At 39.8% G+C, this 12,583-nt stretch overlaps 1 protein-coding gene across 5 annotated transcripts in view; it reads right to left on the reverse strand.

Moving 5' to 3' along the window:
- Positions 1-4,492: 4,492 nt before the first annotated feature.
- Positions 4,493-12,583, reverse strand: part of LIX1 (limb and CNS expressed 1) — a 54,477-nt gene continuing 46,386 nt past the window's right edge. For all 5 annotated transcript variants that reach the window (XM_032476407.1, XM_032476404.1, XM_006194494.3 and 2 more), the window contains 2 exons: positions 9,277-9,354; positions 4,493-7,524 (listed from right to left, as the gene is read on the reverse strand). In XM_032476407.1, coding sequence (XP_032332298.1) covers positions 7,237-7,524; positions 9,277-9,354 — 366 coding nt within the window. In that variant the 3' untranslated portion in view covers positions 4,493-7,236. The remainder of the gene's footprint in view (positions 7,525-9,276; positions 9,355-12,583) is intronic.

Below are 12,583 nucleotides of genomic sequence, written 5' to 3' on the forward strand. Positions count from 1 at the left end.
AAGCATTAGCAGCCACTGATAATGAAAGCCAGGGCCCACCAGAAATAGACCAGAGGAAATTTCCTGACTCACTAGCATTGCAACAGTTCATCAGCACTGAAGATATATGAAGTGTGACTGCAGAGTAATGCCAGTGATTAGACTTCTCCACACAACAGAACTCTTACATATAAGTGAGTGCCGTCCCCTTCAGGACAGTGCTCAGAGAACCTGTATGCTTATTCCAGTGATGTGATTGGTCTGGAAACACTTTTGGATTTCCTCTCTAGGGGAAAATGTTCTTTTGAACAACCTTAATGGTGACAAAATTTGTCCTTTGAGGGTGAATTTGATTTTTGGAAATGGTACAATGTATTCATAGTGAACATCTGTTGTTTTTTGTCTGCCTGGAATCCTTTTCCCCAAATAATGGCCAGGGAGACTTCATTTCTACTATTGTTCATTGTCTCTGAAGGCTCTCAAAGAGAAATAGTTTCAAAAAGTCTTGGGAAATGGCCATATTCTCCCCATTTTGGTAACTGGATGCTTTTTTACCTCAGGTGACTACTCCTCCCCGCCTAGGTCTAAGTCATTCAGGTGGGATGACTTCAGCACTAGTTCCAAGGGAGCAGACATGTGACTTGGGCCTGGAACAGCAGTTGGGTCAACTGAAACACCCCTGTGACAGTCAGTTCTGGAATTTAGATTTGAACTGCTGGGAAGAGAATTTCCCATTCTACTCCAATGTAAGAATGAAACTGCTGGCCACCATCTTGCTGCTCCAAGGAGAGGGAGCCTGCTTAAAAATGGAGCAAACATGAAGGAAAGATTTGAGAAATAGGCAATGATACACATGAATGTGCACATAGAATATATCCATATAATGAGAGAGATCAAGTCCTGGTTTGTGCTCCTGGATCCAGATGTACTTGGAGCAAAAACTATCCCAGGCCTCTGTTGTTTCAGTGAACTCCCCCTTTGCCTGGTAGGTTTGACTTGAGTTTCTGTCTTACTAATCCTGACTAATTAGTGAGTGATTCCTGACTAATCCAGTAGAACAGAGCCAAGTCTGAATGAATTAACTCATCAAGCAAGGAGTAAGGAAGGCACCAAGACACTGATGACAAATTTCTACTCAAGAAACATTCATTGAGGTGGGTGGGTACAGCTCAGTGGTAGAGTGAATGCTTAGCATGCACAAGGCCCTGGGTTCAATCCCCAGTACCTCCATTTAAAAAAAAAAAGAAAAAGAAAAAAATATCCATTGAACACCTGCTAAGTATTAGGCGTAATAGTCGAAAGATTGAAATAAAATAGTCAGTTCAGGAAGGTAAGGTGCTCTCTGCTGACAAAAGAGACTGCTTTTCTCCCTTTGCTCACACAAACTCAGAATACCACTCCCAAGGAGTTCATGACAGAAATGTCTTTAGCAAAGACAGCACTCTTGAGCATTGTCAGAGTGTCAGAGCACATTAGTTTTCCAAGGTGACTCACTTCTTAAGGAGACAACAATAATTTGAGGTCATGAATTCTATCCTTTAAAAATGGAATCCTATTTCCCTCTGTGTTCATAGCTCCTGTGGAATCAGACAACACGGGAATTTCTATGTAGGGGAGCAACAACATGATGGTTAGCACATAATGCATAAATTTATTTCAGATTTGGGAAGGACTCCTGACCAGTGTGTGACCTTAAACTGGAATAGAAGGAGCAGTGAGTAGGGAAAGAAATTAATTCAGTAACCAGTCCTAAGTCTAGCTTTTTTAGCAGCATTTCTATTGCTTGAAGAGGTTTTTTCCTCATGGCAGCTTTCTTGGTCTGTTCTTAGGATGAAGAGTCCAGGATAGTCTAGAGTAATTTCTCTCTGAAATTAGTAAGGTGGAATTTCTTTGGCTGCAAAGTGTGTGATCCCCTTGGATAAAGACAGTGAAGTTACTGCAGGGTACTTGGGCCAGCAGCTTTCACCATTTCCTCATGGGCCTCATGCTTTCACCTTCTACTTGTGTTTCTGCCTCTCTGTGCATCTGCTGTCTACACCAACCACCTTCTCCTCTTTCTATGGACCAGCTTCCTCTGCTGACTCATGATTCCTACTTTCTCATCACTTCAGCCTGCACAGACATGACTCTTCCAACTTCAGCTCCCAACTCGAACTGCCAAATTCCTTCCATGTTTCTTAGTTCACGTGCCTGAGGGGGACAGACCAATCAGTCCAGTTTGTAGTTTTGAGCCAGACTGCACAGAATCACTGGCTAACTATGGGGTATCTGTGATCAGGATAGGGCAATGCCACATGGAGCCAGTGAGAACACCAAAGCAGGAAACCTTAGGGGTCTGCGTGAGGAGGACAGATTCCATGATCAGCCTGCCCAGTGCAGTCCTGCTTTGCATGCCTGTGTGTTTCCCTACAGGACCTACAGAGAGGCTTAGTGGCTGCCATTTTTAGGTCATGCAATGTTCCTGTTTCTAGTGATACCAACTCTTAGAAATTTTCAAAGTACTTGTAGGGAAAAGCAGGAAAAAGACATCTCTTCTTCAATAAGTCAGCAAGTAGAAGAAACCACGATCAGAAGAAATAAGATGTAGTGGCAGTGGTTGGGGCATTGTCAAGCTAACCTGTGGTGGTACAAAGAGAAAATAAAGGGAACTATCTAGAGAACCAGCTTGAGACTGGGAAATATGCCCCAGGGAGGTCTTCAGTAATGTGCTCTAAACCCACAGCTGCCCTTTGTTCCATCTCCCTGCCCACTTACAACCTAGAGCCATGTTAGTCCCATAGATCAGTATTTTAGGCACCCTATTGTTTATATAGGCTAGTCTGGGAAAGTTGCCATCATTTAGACCTTGCTCCTGTAGAAAAATACATCCTCAGGACTGAATAACTTACTTAAAAATGGACTTGTAGACCATAACTGCTGCGAAAATTGGGAACTGCCTATAAATAGATAGCAATTTGGGACTTTCATTTGGGAATCAACAATCTCGAGAGATTCAATAGTTCTCAGGAAGAAGTTTCTGCTTGCCTTTCCCACAGCCTACTTTGCTCCAAGGAAGAAAGTGCTGTTAGAGCTTGGTCAGGTTTAAAAGAGCGACTATAAGCATAGAGATGCACTAGTAGGGATTTCCATGGTTTCTAGTAACGGGATTAAAAGTAATTCCAAATGTTGGAGCCAGAGTGATAAAAAGAGTGGAGATGCTTTCTGGGGAGAGAAAAAGCAGCTATTATCTCTTCCCCTTCTGCTTCTCTCTAGCTTCCAGGAGGGGTAGAGAAGCAACCTCCCCCTCTCTCCTTATGCCTTTCTGGGCTCTCTGTTGAGAGGCTGGTTCATCAGAAGGGCCAGGGCTGTGCTGCCTACTAAAGAATGTGCTCGGTAGCTTTAGGCCGAAACAGCTCAAATTAGACTGTGATCAGAAACACCTGGTGAAGTGGTAAATAATCCAGACCTTTTCCTGGAATTTGGTCTGCACATATGGGTGTGGCCCAGGAACTTGTATACTTAAAGGATGATTCTGGTGCAGATAGTTTGCGTATCATATTTGAGAAAGAAAACCTGGACCCTGGAGCAGAATCTGGCTCTCCTGCTGAGATAAGGGGAGTGTGTGTGTGTGTGTGTGTGTGCATGTGTGCACGCACGTGCTTGCCCTGCTTTAGTTCTAGGCTCCAGGAAAGCCTCTTGCCCGAGCAAAGGGTTTTACTCCTACCTAACTCAGAAGACCTCAACATTTTGAATTTGGGGCCAAGGCCAAGTGGAGTAATAGCTCCTGGGATTTAGATCAGAGACCTCTGGACCAGAACTTCCTTGTTAGTGCACAATGGTTCTCAACCTTCTTGCACGTTGGAACTACCTGGGGAACTTTAAAAAATACTGATGCCTGGGCCCCACTTCCAGGGAGTCTGATTTCATTAGTCTGGGTACAGTCTCAACATTGAGGGCTTTTTTTTAAAGCTCCTTAGATAATTCTAATGTACAAAATTGAGAACCACTGTGGTAGGAAAAATCATCTTTATGGAGCTCTGGCTAAAAATAATCTTAATACTTACTCTTTAACATGGTGGACACCATAGAAGAAATATTGATATTTGCATTTCTCTAAGGTAAAACAAAAAATATGAACAATATATAAGAGATAATGTCTTTAATAGTGTTTACCTGTAAACATAGTCAAGGATAATAAAAATATTCTTAGTCTTGCTTCTTTTGTCCTTTGGAAAGAAAGAAAGACATGGCATGATGTCACTGAGAACTCTTTAAAGCATTTCAGAGATAAAGCCAACTACAACAATACTCCTGACTTCAAAAGCTTTCCCTAAAGAAACCAGAAAGTGTTAAAACTTTATGTCTTCTTTCTCCTTTTCCTGAGACCTAGCCTATCAGATTCATAGTTGATGTAGGTACAGTATTTCAGGATTACATATGGCTTGATTCATTTCTGTTTCTAGAAATAGATGAATGAATTTAACAGCAAACATATCAGTGGATTATATCACTTTTGAACAAATAGACAACTGAATTCTGATCATAAAAGGAACAATGACTTTATTAAATCTGTAATATTCTGATAGGTTCACACAAGTTTAGTGACTAATTTGCATTAAGCAGCTTTCTCATAACAATCTAGTAATGTATCTGGATTTTGCGAAAATTAAACTATCTCTTGTCAAAATACAGTGCAATTCTGTATTTAAGGATGATGACATTTATCTTAGAGATAGGTTAATAGGGCAATGTCTGAACTAGGCTGGATTCCTGCTGAAAAGTTTAAAAGACTATAAAGTATATGCTCAAAATTAAGAGTTCGTAACTGGGGGTCCTTAGAGCAATCCATGTGTTTAGGGGAGGTCCACATCCTCTCTGAAACTGTGTAATTTTGAATGTACATGCTTTGTTCTCTTTTCCTAGAGAAGTTTCATAGCTTTTGTCAGATTATCAAAGGGTTTCTAAGCACAAAAGGTTAGGACTCAGAGCACCATATATTTAGAGAGAATCCTCCACTCTAGACCCCTTCAACATAGTATGTTATTAAGAACAAGATATAGAAAATGAAAAATTATAATAACCTACTTTGCTCTTCAATGCTGTTCTTCTCAGGGCCAGGATTATAGATGTTTATGTGATGTACTGACAGTCATTAGGTCTTAGCTGAAATTGATTTGCTATAAATGAGCATCAAAGGGACCTACCGTGGCAAAGATTCTGACTTTTTCTTCTTTTGCTGTAACTTGCACATCATTCCAGGCAGTGTGCAGTTTTGACCAGCCAGGAAAATCTGATGGTGGCCAAGGGAGAACTTCTGCTTTTAGTGTACAGAAAGGGTACAGTTTTGTCACTGCAGGGCAAAGAGTAAATTTAATATTTTTCCAGCTGATTTTTGTTCCTGCAGCTAATTAGATGGTGTCAGCTTGAGGAGGTCATTGTCAAAGGCTACAAATGTAGTACAGACGTACCTACCTTTAATCACACCCAACATGGCTTTTTGGAAATGATAAAGAGTACTGACTTTATAAAAAAATTACTTTAAATAGGAAGTAATTTCATTTTAAAATGTATTCAAATTATAAATATTAATTCTAATTCCTCTTCTGGAATATAAGAGAATCAAGTTTTCTTCTAGGTGACATTTAGCCTCATTATGGGGAGGAATATGACTTTTGTTAAAACAGTATTTTTTAATAAAATTTATCTAATATTATATAATACTACCTTTTCAAGACATTTGAGGAGGGCAGATATGTAGCTAAATTTTCCACTGGTGTGAGAAATATGATGTACAAAGTTAATTTTTTTTATTATAACGGCTAATTCCAAGATACATGCTCAGTATACAGTAGTTTTCATGGGGATTCAAGAAGTGACAATTACCACTGCAGATATTTAGCTATGACGCTGAATTATCATGCTTTTGTAAACTTTAATGTAATTATAATTATGTTTTAGCTTTCATGAGAGTTAATGGGCATTTCCCTAAACAGGAAGAAAAAGAAACCTTATTTAAAATTGAGAAAACTGTTTTCTCTTATTTGAATTAATGGAGTAAATTCAAGATGCTCCTTTCCATGTTACGGACAGGAAAACACCTATAAGTGTTTGAAATTGACACTGTTGCCATTCTTAAATCTGAGTGACCAGGAACCATCTAAAAATTGGTTTGCATTTGCTTTTGGTTTTCTAATCAGTTGACTGACTCAAAGCATCTTCAAAGTGAGATGGCAATGTTTTATCCCTTCTTTAAAGAAGATTCCAGAATTTAAGCTGAAAAATGACACTACATTGGAGCTACTGGTGGCTTACGTTCTTGCACAACAACAAAGACAGCTAATGATTCCTTTTCTCTAATATATGAGAAATGAATCAAATGTAAATGTAAGCACTGTTAAATGCTAATGATTTTTCAAAATGTTCTAACCTTTGAAATGCCAGTAACTTTCTCCATTATAGGTATATGACTGAGGTGGCAGAAATAGAAACAAATCATTTCATCTATCTGCAAATTAAAAATGAACATGACATCATAGGACTCATTAAAAACTAGATATTATTCTTCTTGAGGAATACAAGTGAGGGTACTACTCTAGGTGACATTTATCCCTGTATGGAAGAGTGTGAATTAAAAAAAAAAAGTATTACAATGACATTTTAGGCCACATTAAATTTATCTAGTCTTTTCATACTATTACCACTATAAGATCTTTGACAGTGGGATGTTCAGATAAAACCCCACAGAAGTTTTGTATTACACCTAGTAGAGTGTAAGCTAACTTACTTGTAGCTTACAAAGCTTAGGAAGAAACTCTGACCTTTGGATATTTTTAAAAACAATTCATATTGTTATTTAATCCCAAATACTTTTTTAAATTGCTGTCATTCTAATTTCCATTTCCGGCTAATGTTCTTTTGGGGGATGCTACATTGGCCCATTCTTTCACACAACATATATAATCCAGCAAGGCACATGTCAACCAGGCCTCAGGTTGGAGCCAGGCCTGGAAAATATTTTTCAGACAATCCTGTCTCCATCTTTTCAGTCTGAGGTGTAACTACTGAGAGTGTGATGGGAAAGCTGCATGGAGTGGGCTGTTGCGTCCTGTAAGGGTCCTACTACTCTGAGATTCTGTGGCTGGAATGGGAGGGGAGAACTAGTACAGCCTTCGGGTAGCAGCTATAGGTACTAAAGCCTCTGATGAGCTCCTTCCACGGGCTTCCTAATATTAGAGTCCGGCCTCTGCTCCCCTCGGGGGCAGCTGGGACCTGGCCTTGCTAGTGATAGCCACAAAGGGCTGTGAGGCTCAGCTGATCATCACTGGGTGAGGAAGTGTCGGGATCACTGTAGATCTGAGTCAGGGCTAAACTCAGGATTTCTTTCTTTTCTTTGTAAAACCGTAGTTCTTGTCCTGCTTTCCTGGCTTCCTCCAACTCCCTCAGGGCCATTCGCAGCTCTTGGGAGAGAACTCCTGGCAACTCCCGCTCCTTCATGATCCAGTCCAGGGCCATGTGGCTGCGCATCTTTTCATCTAGGGAATACTGGGAATAGTAGGAGATGACTTCCTGGGAGCCAAGAAACAAAGTCCAGAGCGTCAGTAAAGAGAAACAAAGGCACCTGTGCTCATGGCCTGCCAACATCTCACTTCCTGCGCCTCCACCCCCACCCCCCCCACATCCATGGGTGTTCTACCAACAACTAAGCCTCCCTGATGTTCATAACCCGAAGCCAAATCCAGGTTGAATCAAAACACTACCACCAGGAATGACTCAGTAATGTTCACAGAATAGAATCCTAATCTTGTTTGCTTTGAAATGCATTCTGACAACATGTATGAACATTACCTCATTTATTCATTGAACTCTTCTGCTCAGTGTTATCTCCTTTGGCAAGATAGACAGAGGGAAACAGCTATAGGGAAGGATTCAGGCAGAACTGGGTTTGGTCATACCCATTGCAGAAAGCAGGAAACCTTGAGTCAGGACAAGACTTAGACACCAGGAAAGTCAAATTCCTAACTGCTGTGTTGTTAGCATAAGGAAGATGACAGTCTGAATAGCATATGGGAACTACAGAAAGAACTTTAAAAATGTATTATGGAACATAGGCATCATTATTATAGATACATACACATGATTGATATGTACTTAATGTACATTGTCTCTTATTTCTGCAAAAATCAAAAATTAGTCATTACCTGTCAATTCTCATGTTTAAAATTTGCCAATACATTGTAACCTTACGTATAAGTTTGATGGATGCACTTTAAGAAGATCTTGTGGAGTGGATGCATTGCTTATTTTTATTTTCAAAAACATATGGTATTTATATATGACCTTAACAAATTAAAAACGATCATGGAAAAGTGTTTATAACCAACCCAGCATATTTCAAAGGCCTTTTATAAAATCAAAGAAAAGAAAAAAAAAGCCAAAGCCATTGTCAGCTACTCATTTCTTTTCCATCTTAGACATATTTAAAGCCAGGCTTTCTAAGCAAAGAACAACTTAAAACTCCAGGGGCTGCAATGCTTGGAAAACTCTTATATCCACGCTCATCTTGCTGACTAGTAAAGGCTTTGTTTCCCAGACAAATTCCTGTTGGAAAATTCTCAAAAACAAACTACCATCTACAAAGTCTAATGGTGGGTAAAGGAAGAATAAATGTAGGGAGAAAATAGGTGAGAACCATTAAGTGCACAGCAAAGGGTTTGCCTTTGCCATTAAAAAGAGGGGATGAGTGCTTCTCATAGGCAGCAAAGAAACAGTGAGATGCTGTCTCTGAAAAACAAAGAAGAAACTTTCAAAGTGAAAAATTGGGAGATTGAAATGCCTGGTTGCCCACCTTTATAATCGTTTCTGTTGTCCACTGGGGCCACTTGGTGGGGGTAGGAAAAATCCTCCCATCCACAACCAACTCTACCTGAGCTCAGTGAGGAGGTTCAGAAGCAGTGCAGACTCCAGTTTCTTTCTGCTTTGGAGAGTGGAGGAGGTACACACTCCAAGCAGGCAGGACAGGTGCATAGAGTAGACTCAGTATTCGACTTAGAAACTAAGTCTCTCTTAACGATCCCGCCGTTCCGGCATTCAGTACAGTTATCTAAATCAGTCCCGTGCCCAGCCAAAATTCTTCTTAGTGTGCATATCTGGTTAGTCCCTGATGCAGCATATTTGGTCATATGTATGTCCTCCGCTCTTAATAAATAAATTACTAAGTTTAAACACAGAAAAATCCAAACAAGAGAACCTCCTTGGAATATGATGAGCCATCTTCTCGGTGCTTACAACACAAACTTGTGCTTGATTGGAAAATCTCACCTGTCGGGAACACTTTGTTTCACGAAGGGCTTTTAGGCTTCCATTCCAGTGCAGAAGTTGGAAAATGGTCATCAGCTCCTGTAAAACCCAAATACCTGTCATTAATCTCAAGGCAGAAATGTGAAAAAAGGTGCCTCAGTGATTGCTGAGCAGGGCAACTCTGATCCCCAGCTGTATCAGGGAAATAGAATACACTGTACTGTCAGAACACTTTGAGACTTCTCAAACTCCACAGTTTCAGGCTTCTGAGCACTTTTCCTTCCCTCCCCTGCTATATCCATATCTGGCACAATAAAACGATTAAATAATTGACAAATACCTTTCAATATTAAAAATATATATGCTCTAACAATTATACACTCAAGAAGTTATGTGAATGTACTGGCATGTCTGAGAATAATGTACAGGCAAGGCTATTTTTTTCATCATTTGAAAGAACTGCCTTAGACTGGGAATATTTTCAAGTTCATTTTTAAAGGAATGGTTAAATAAAGTATGATACTGAAGTGCAGCAGAATTTGCCACCCCAAAATATGCCACTTTGGTATATTGATTATTTTGAGCTGTAAGTACTTAAAAAACAGCCAATGCAGGGAGAGGCTTTCTCTGAATTCCCCTTAACTGCCTAAAAGACAGAGCCTCCCACTTGTCACAAATCCCCTCCCCAGGAGTTTTGTCAACCAGGGAAGACTGACTCTTATCATAGAAGTGGAAACTGAAGTCTACTCCACACCCAGGCAAACTTAGTCACAAACTATCATACCTCCCATCTATTCTTCTAAGGGCCCATTCTTCTTTCTTAAAGATTACTCTCCCCTGAAAGGCCTACATCCCCTCTCCTTTCCCTAATAAGATACTTAACTCTGAATGCTAAGCCACCTCAGCAAGTACTCATTTTCCCCTGTGTATCTGTCACGTATACATGAGATGTACTTCTGTTTTTCTCTTGTCAATCTGTCTTTTATTACAGGGGCCTCAGCTAAGAACTCAGAAGGGTAGAAGGAACATTATTCTTCCTCCCCTACAATACGTTTATACTATCAAATATGTTGCAACTGTAAAGGGTGAGAAGGCTCTCTAGTTCTAATATAATCTCTATGAGGTGTTAAAATAAAAGCAAGGCACACAACATGTATACTGTGTGCTATTATTTGATTAAAAAAGAATAGAAGATCCCTATAAACATTTGCTTGTAAACGCCTAGAAGAGTTCTGGCAAGATACAAAAGAATCTGGTAACCTGAGCTGCCTCTGGGGAAAGAGAAGGAATGCCTGGCGGGGAAGAGTGGGAGGGAGAACTTACTCTGACATTCTTTTGCACCTTTTGAGTTTTGAATCATGTGACAATATTACATGTTAAAGAAAACAATTGAAATCTTTAAAAATTTAGGCCAAGAAATAAAAATAAAGTATATAATGGACTAGCTACAGAAACTGTAAAATACCCCCCAAATTGATAAATTCAGTTGAGAAAATGCCTTAAAATATGGACAATAAGGACATTAAAACCCACCCATAGCTTTCACATTCAGCATTCAGGCCTGAGCACAGCATTAAGCCTTTCTGTCTGCATCATCTGTTCCCTGCACGATACCAAGGGCAAGATAACTGAAGGTTTTATTTTCCTAATCTGATTAGGATTAGCAGTCTTCCATTGATGTTATCTACATTTTTTGATTTTTGATCAAGAAAACAACAATTGTGGATCAATGATACAAGTTACAACCCATAAAATTATCAGAAAATAACAAGGAAATTTCCGGTCATGAAACTAATTAAGAAAACAACATTTAGGAGATGGCCTATGCCCATTGAAAAAAAAAAGCACTTTTATTGTCTTTATGCCTGCTTCCTCTGGAAAATGTTTTCATTATGAAAATCAGGAGGTACAAAGTGACTCTGAGATTCCAGTCATCTTAAAATGATGAGGCAAAATTTAAAGCCGTAAGACCATCAGAAGAACAAACAGCACTATTGTCTTGTCTAACATTGCCATTAGAATGTAATGCTTTTCTTCTTTTCAGCTTGGGGTCCAGTATGGGATTTTGTGTATGCACAGTAAGCACTCCAAGAGTCCATAGAGACCCCAGTCAAAGCAAAACTGTGTGTTTCTGTTAATTAAAATATGACATGGATACTGGCTGAGCTATGCCTCCTGCCCCAAACATGGACCTCCTGGTCTGCCCAGGGTCCTGGATCCAGTGCCCAGGGAAGCCACCCCTCCCATGCCTTCTCTTCACTTCTCTCTGCCCCCATCCAGATTCCCACTCTGTCACATCACTACGTTAATCTGGAAAAGTGATTTGCTTTGTTCTATAAGCAAATCTTGCCTAATCTGTCTGGCTCTCACAACTGTGCTTCTTATCAAAGTAACCCCAGTGACCAAGGAAGGTAAATTTATATTGTCCTTTTTACTGTACCCTCAAACCTACTCACCAAATACTCCACAGCCATAAAAATGAATAGGAAAAATAGAATTAAAAAATGCTCTTTAGGTCCTGATATAGAACAGTCTCCAAGGTGTTACAAGAGGGACAATGTTTACAAATAAGACATTTGTTACATGTTCTATCTACTTAAATTTTATATCCAATTATATATGTCCATTTAAAAAAAAATAAAATAAATACCACTCCACTCCTTTACCCTGCAATCTTTATGTAAAGTTGACAGCCCAGAAAGATACACCAAGTTTATTCTGTGGCTTCCAATAGCCCTCTTGACATTGTCCCTACATCCTTTGTGGCCCAATTTGAGAAACAACCTATTGCTAACAGGGCTCTTAATTCCATCCTCCAACGATTGTTGCCTTAGTAATATATTTTTCCTCCAATGTTCTCTAATCTCTCATTCTTATCTATGCACTGAGTCCCTCTTCCAGATAAATTCCAGTCATTCCACCCCACAATCCTTGTAAGACTTTCGAACCCACAGTTTTGCTGTGAACAGAACCAGAAACCTTTCTCATGTCCCTTGGCAACCTACATGTCTCAAAGACTTCCCCACAGAGACTTGAACTGGTTTTACAAGCAGGAAGAGGATCATCTTCCTTACCCACTCTGGTTTGTCTAAATTTCTATTCTGTCACCAGGCAGTTTTTCCATCTGCCATAACACAACTGCCTCGTCCTCATTGTTGCTTGTTTGTAAAAATCCCTCGGGAAAGATGACCTTCTTTGTGCCTTCTTACATTATGCTCTGGTCGAGTTCTCACCCTCCACCGTGGAGATACAAATCTCACCATCATTACGTGAAATATATTGAAATATTCCCACATTCTTCCTGTCCCACTTCTTTTCCCTTGGATGA

The sequence above is a fragment of the Camelus ferus genome, chromosome 3, assembly GCF_009834535.1.
Source record: "Camelus ferus isolate YT-003-E chromosome 3, BCGSAC_Cfer_1.0, whole genome shotgun sequence".
Lineage (NCBI taxonomy): Eukaryota > Metazoa > Chordata > Mammalia > Artiodactyla > Camelidae > Camelus > Camelus ferus.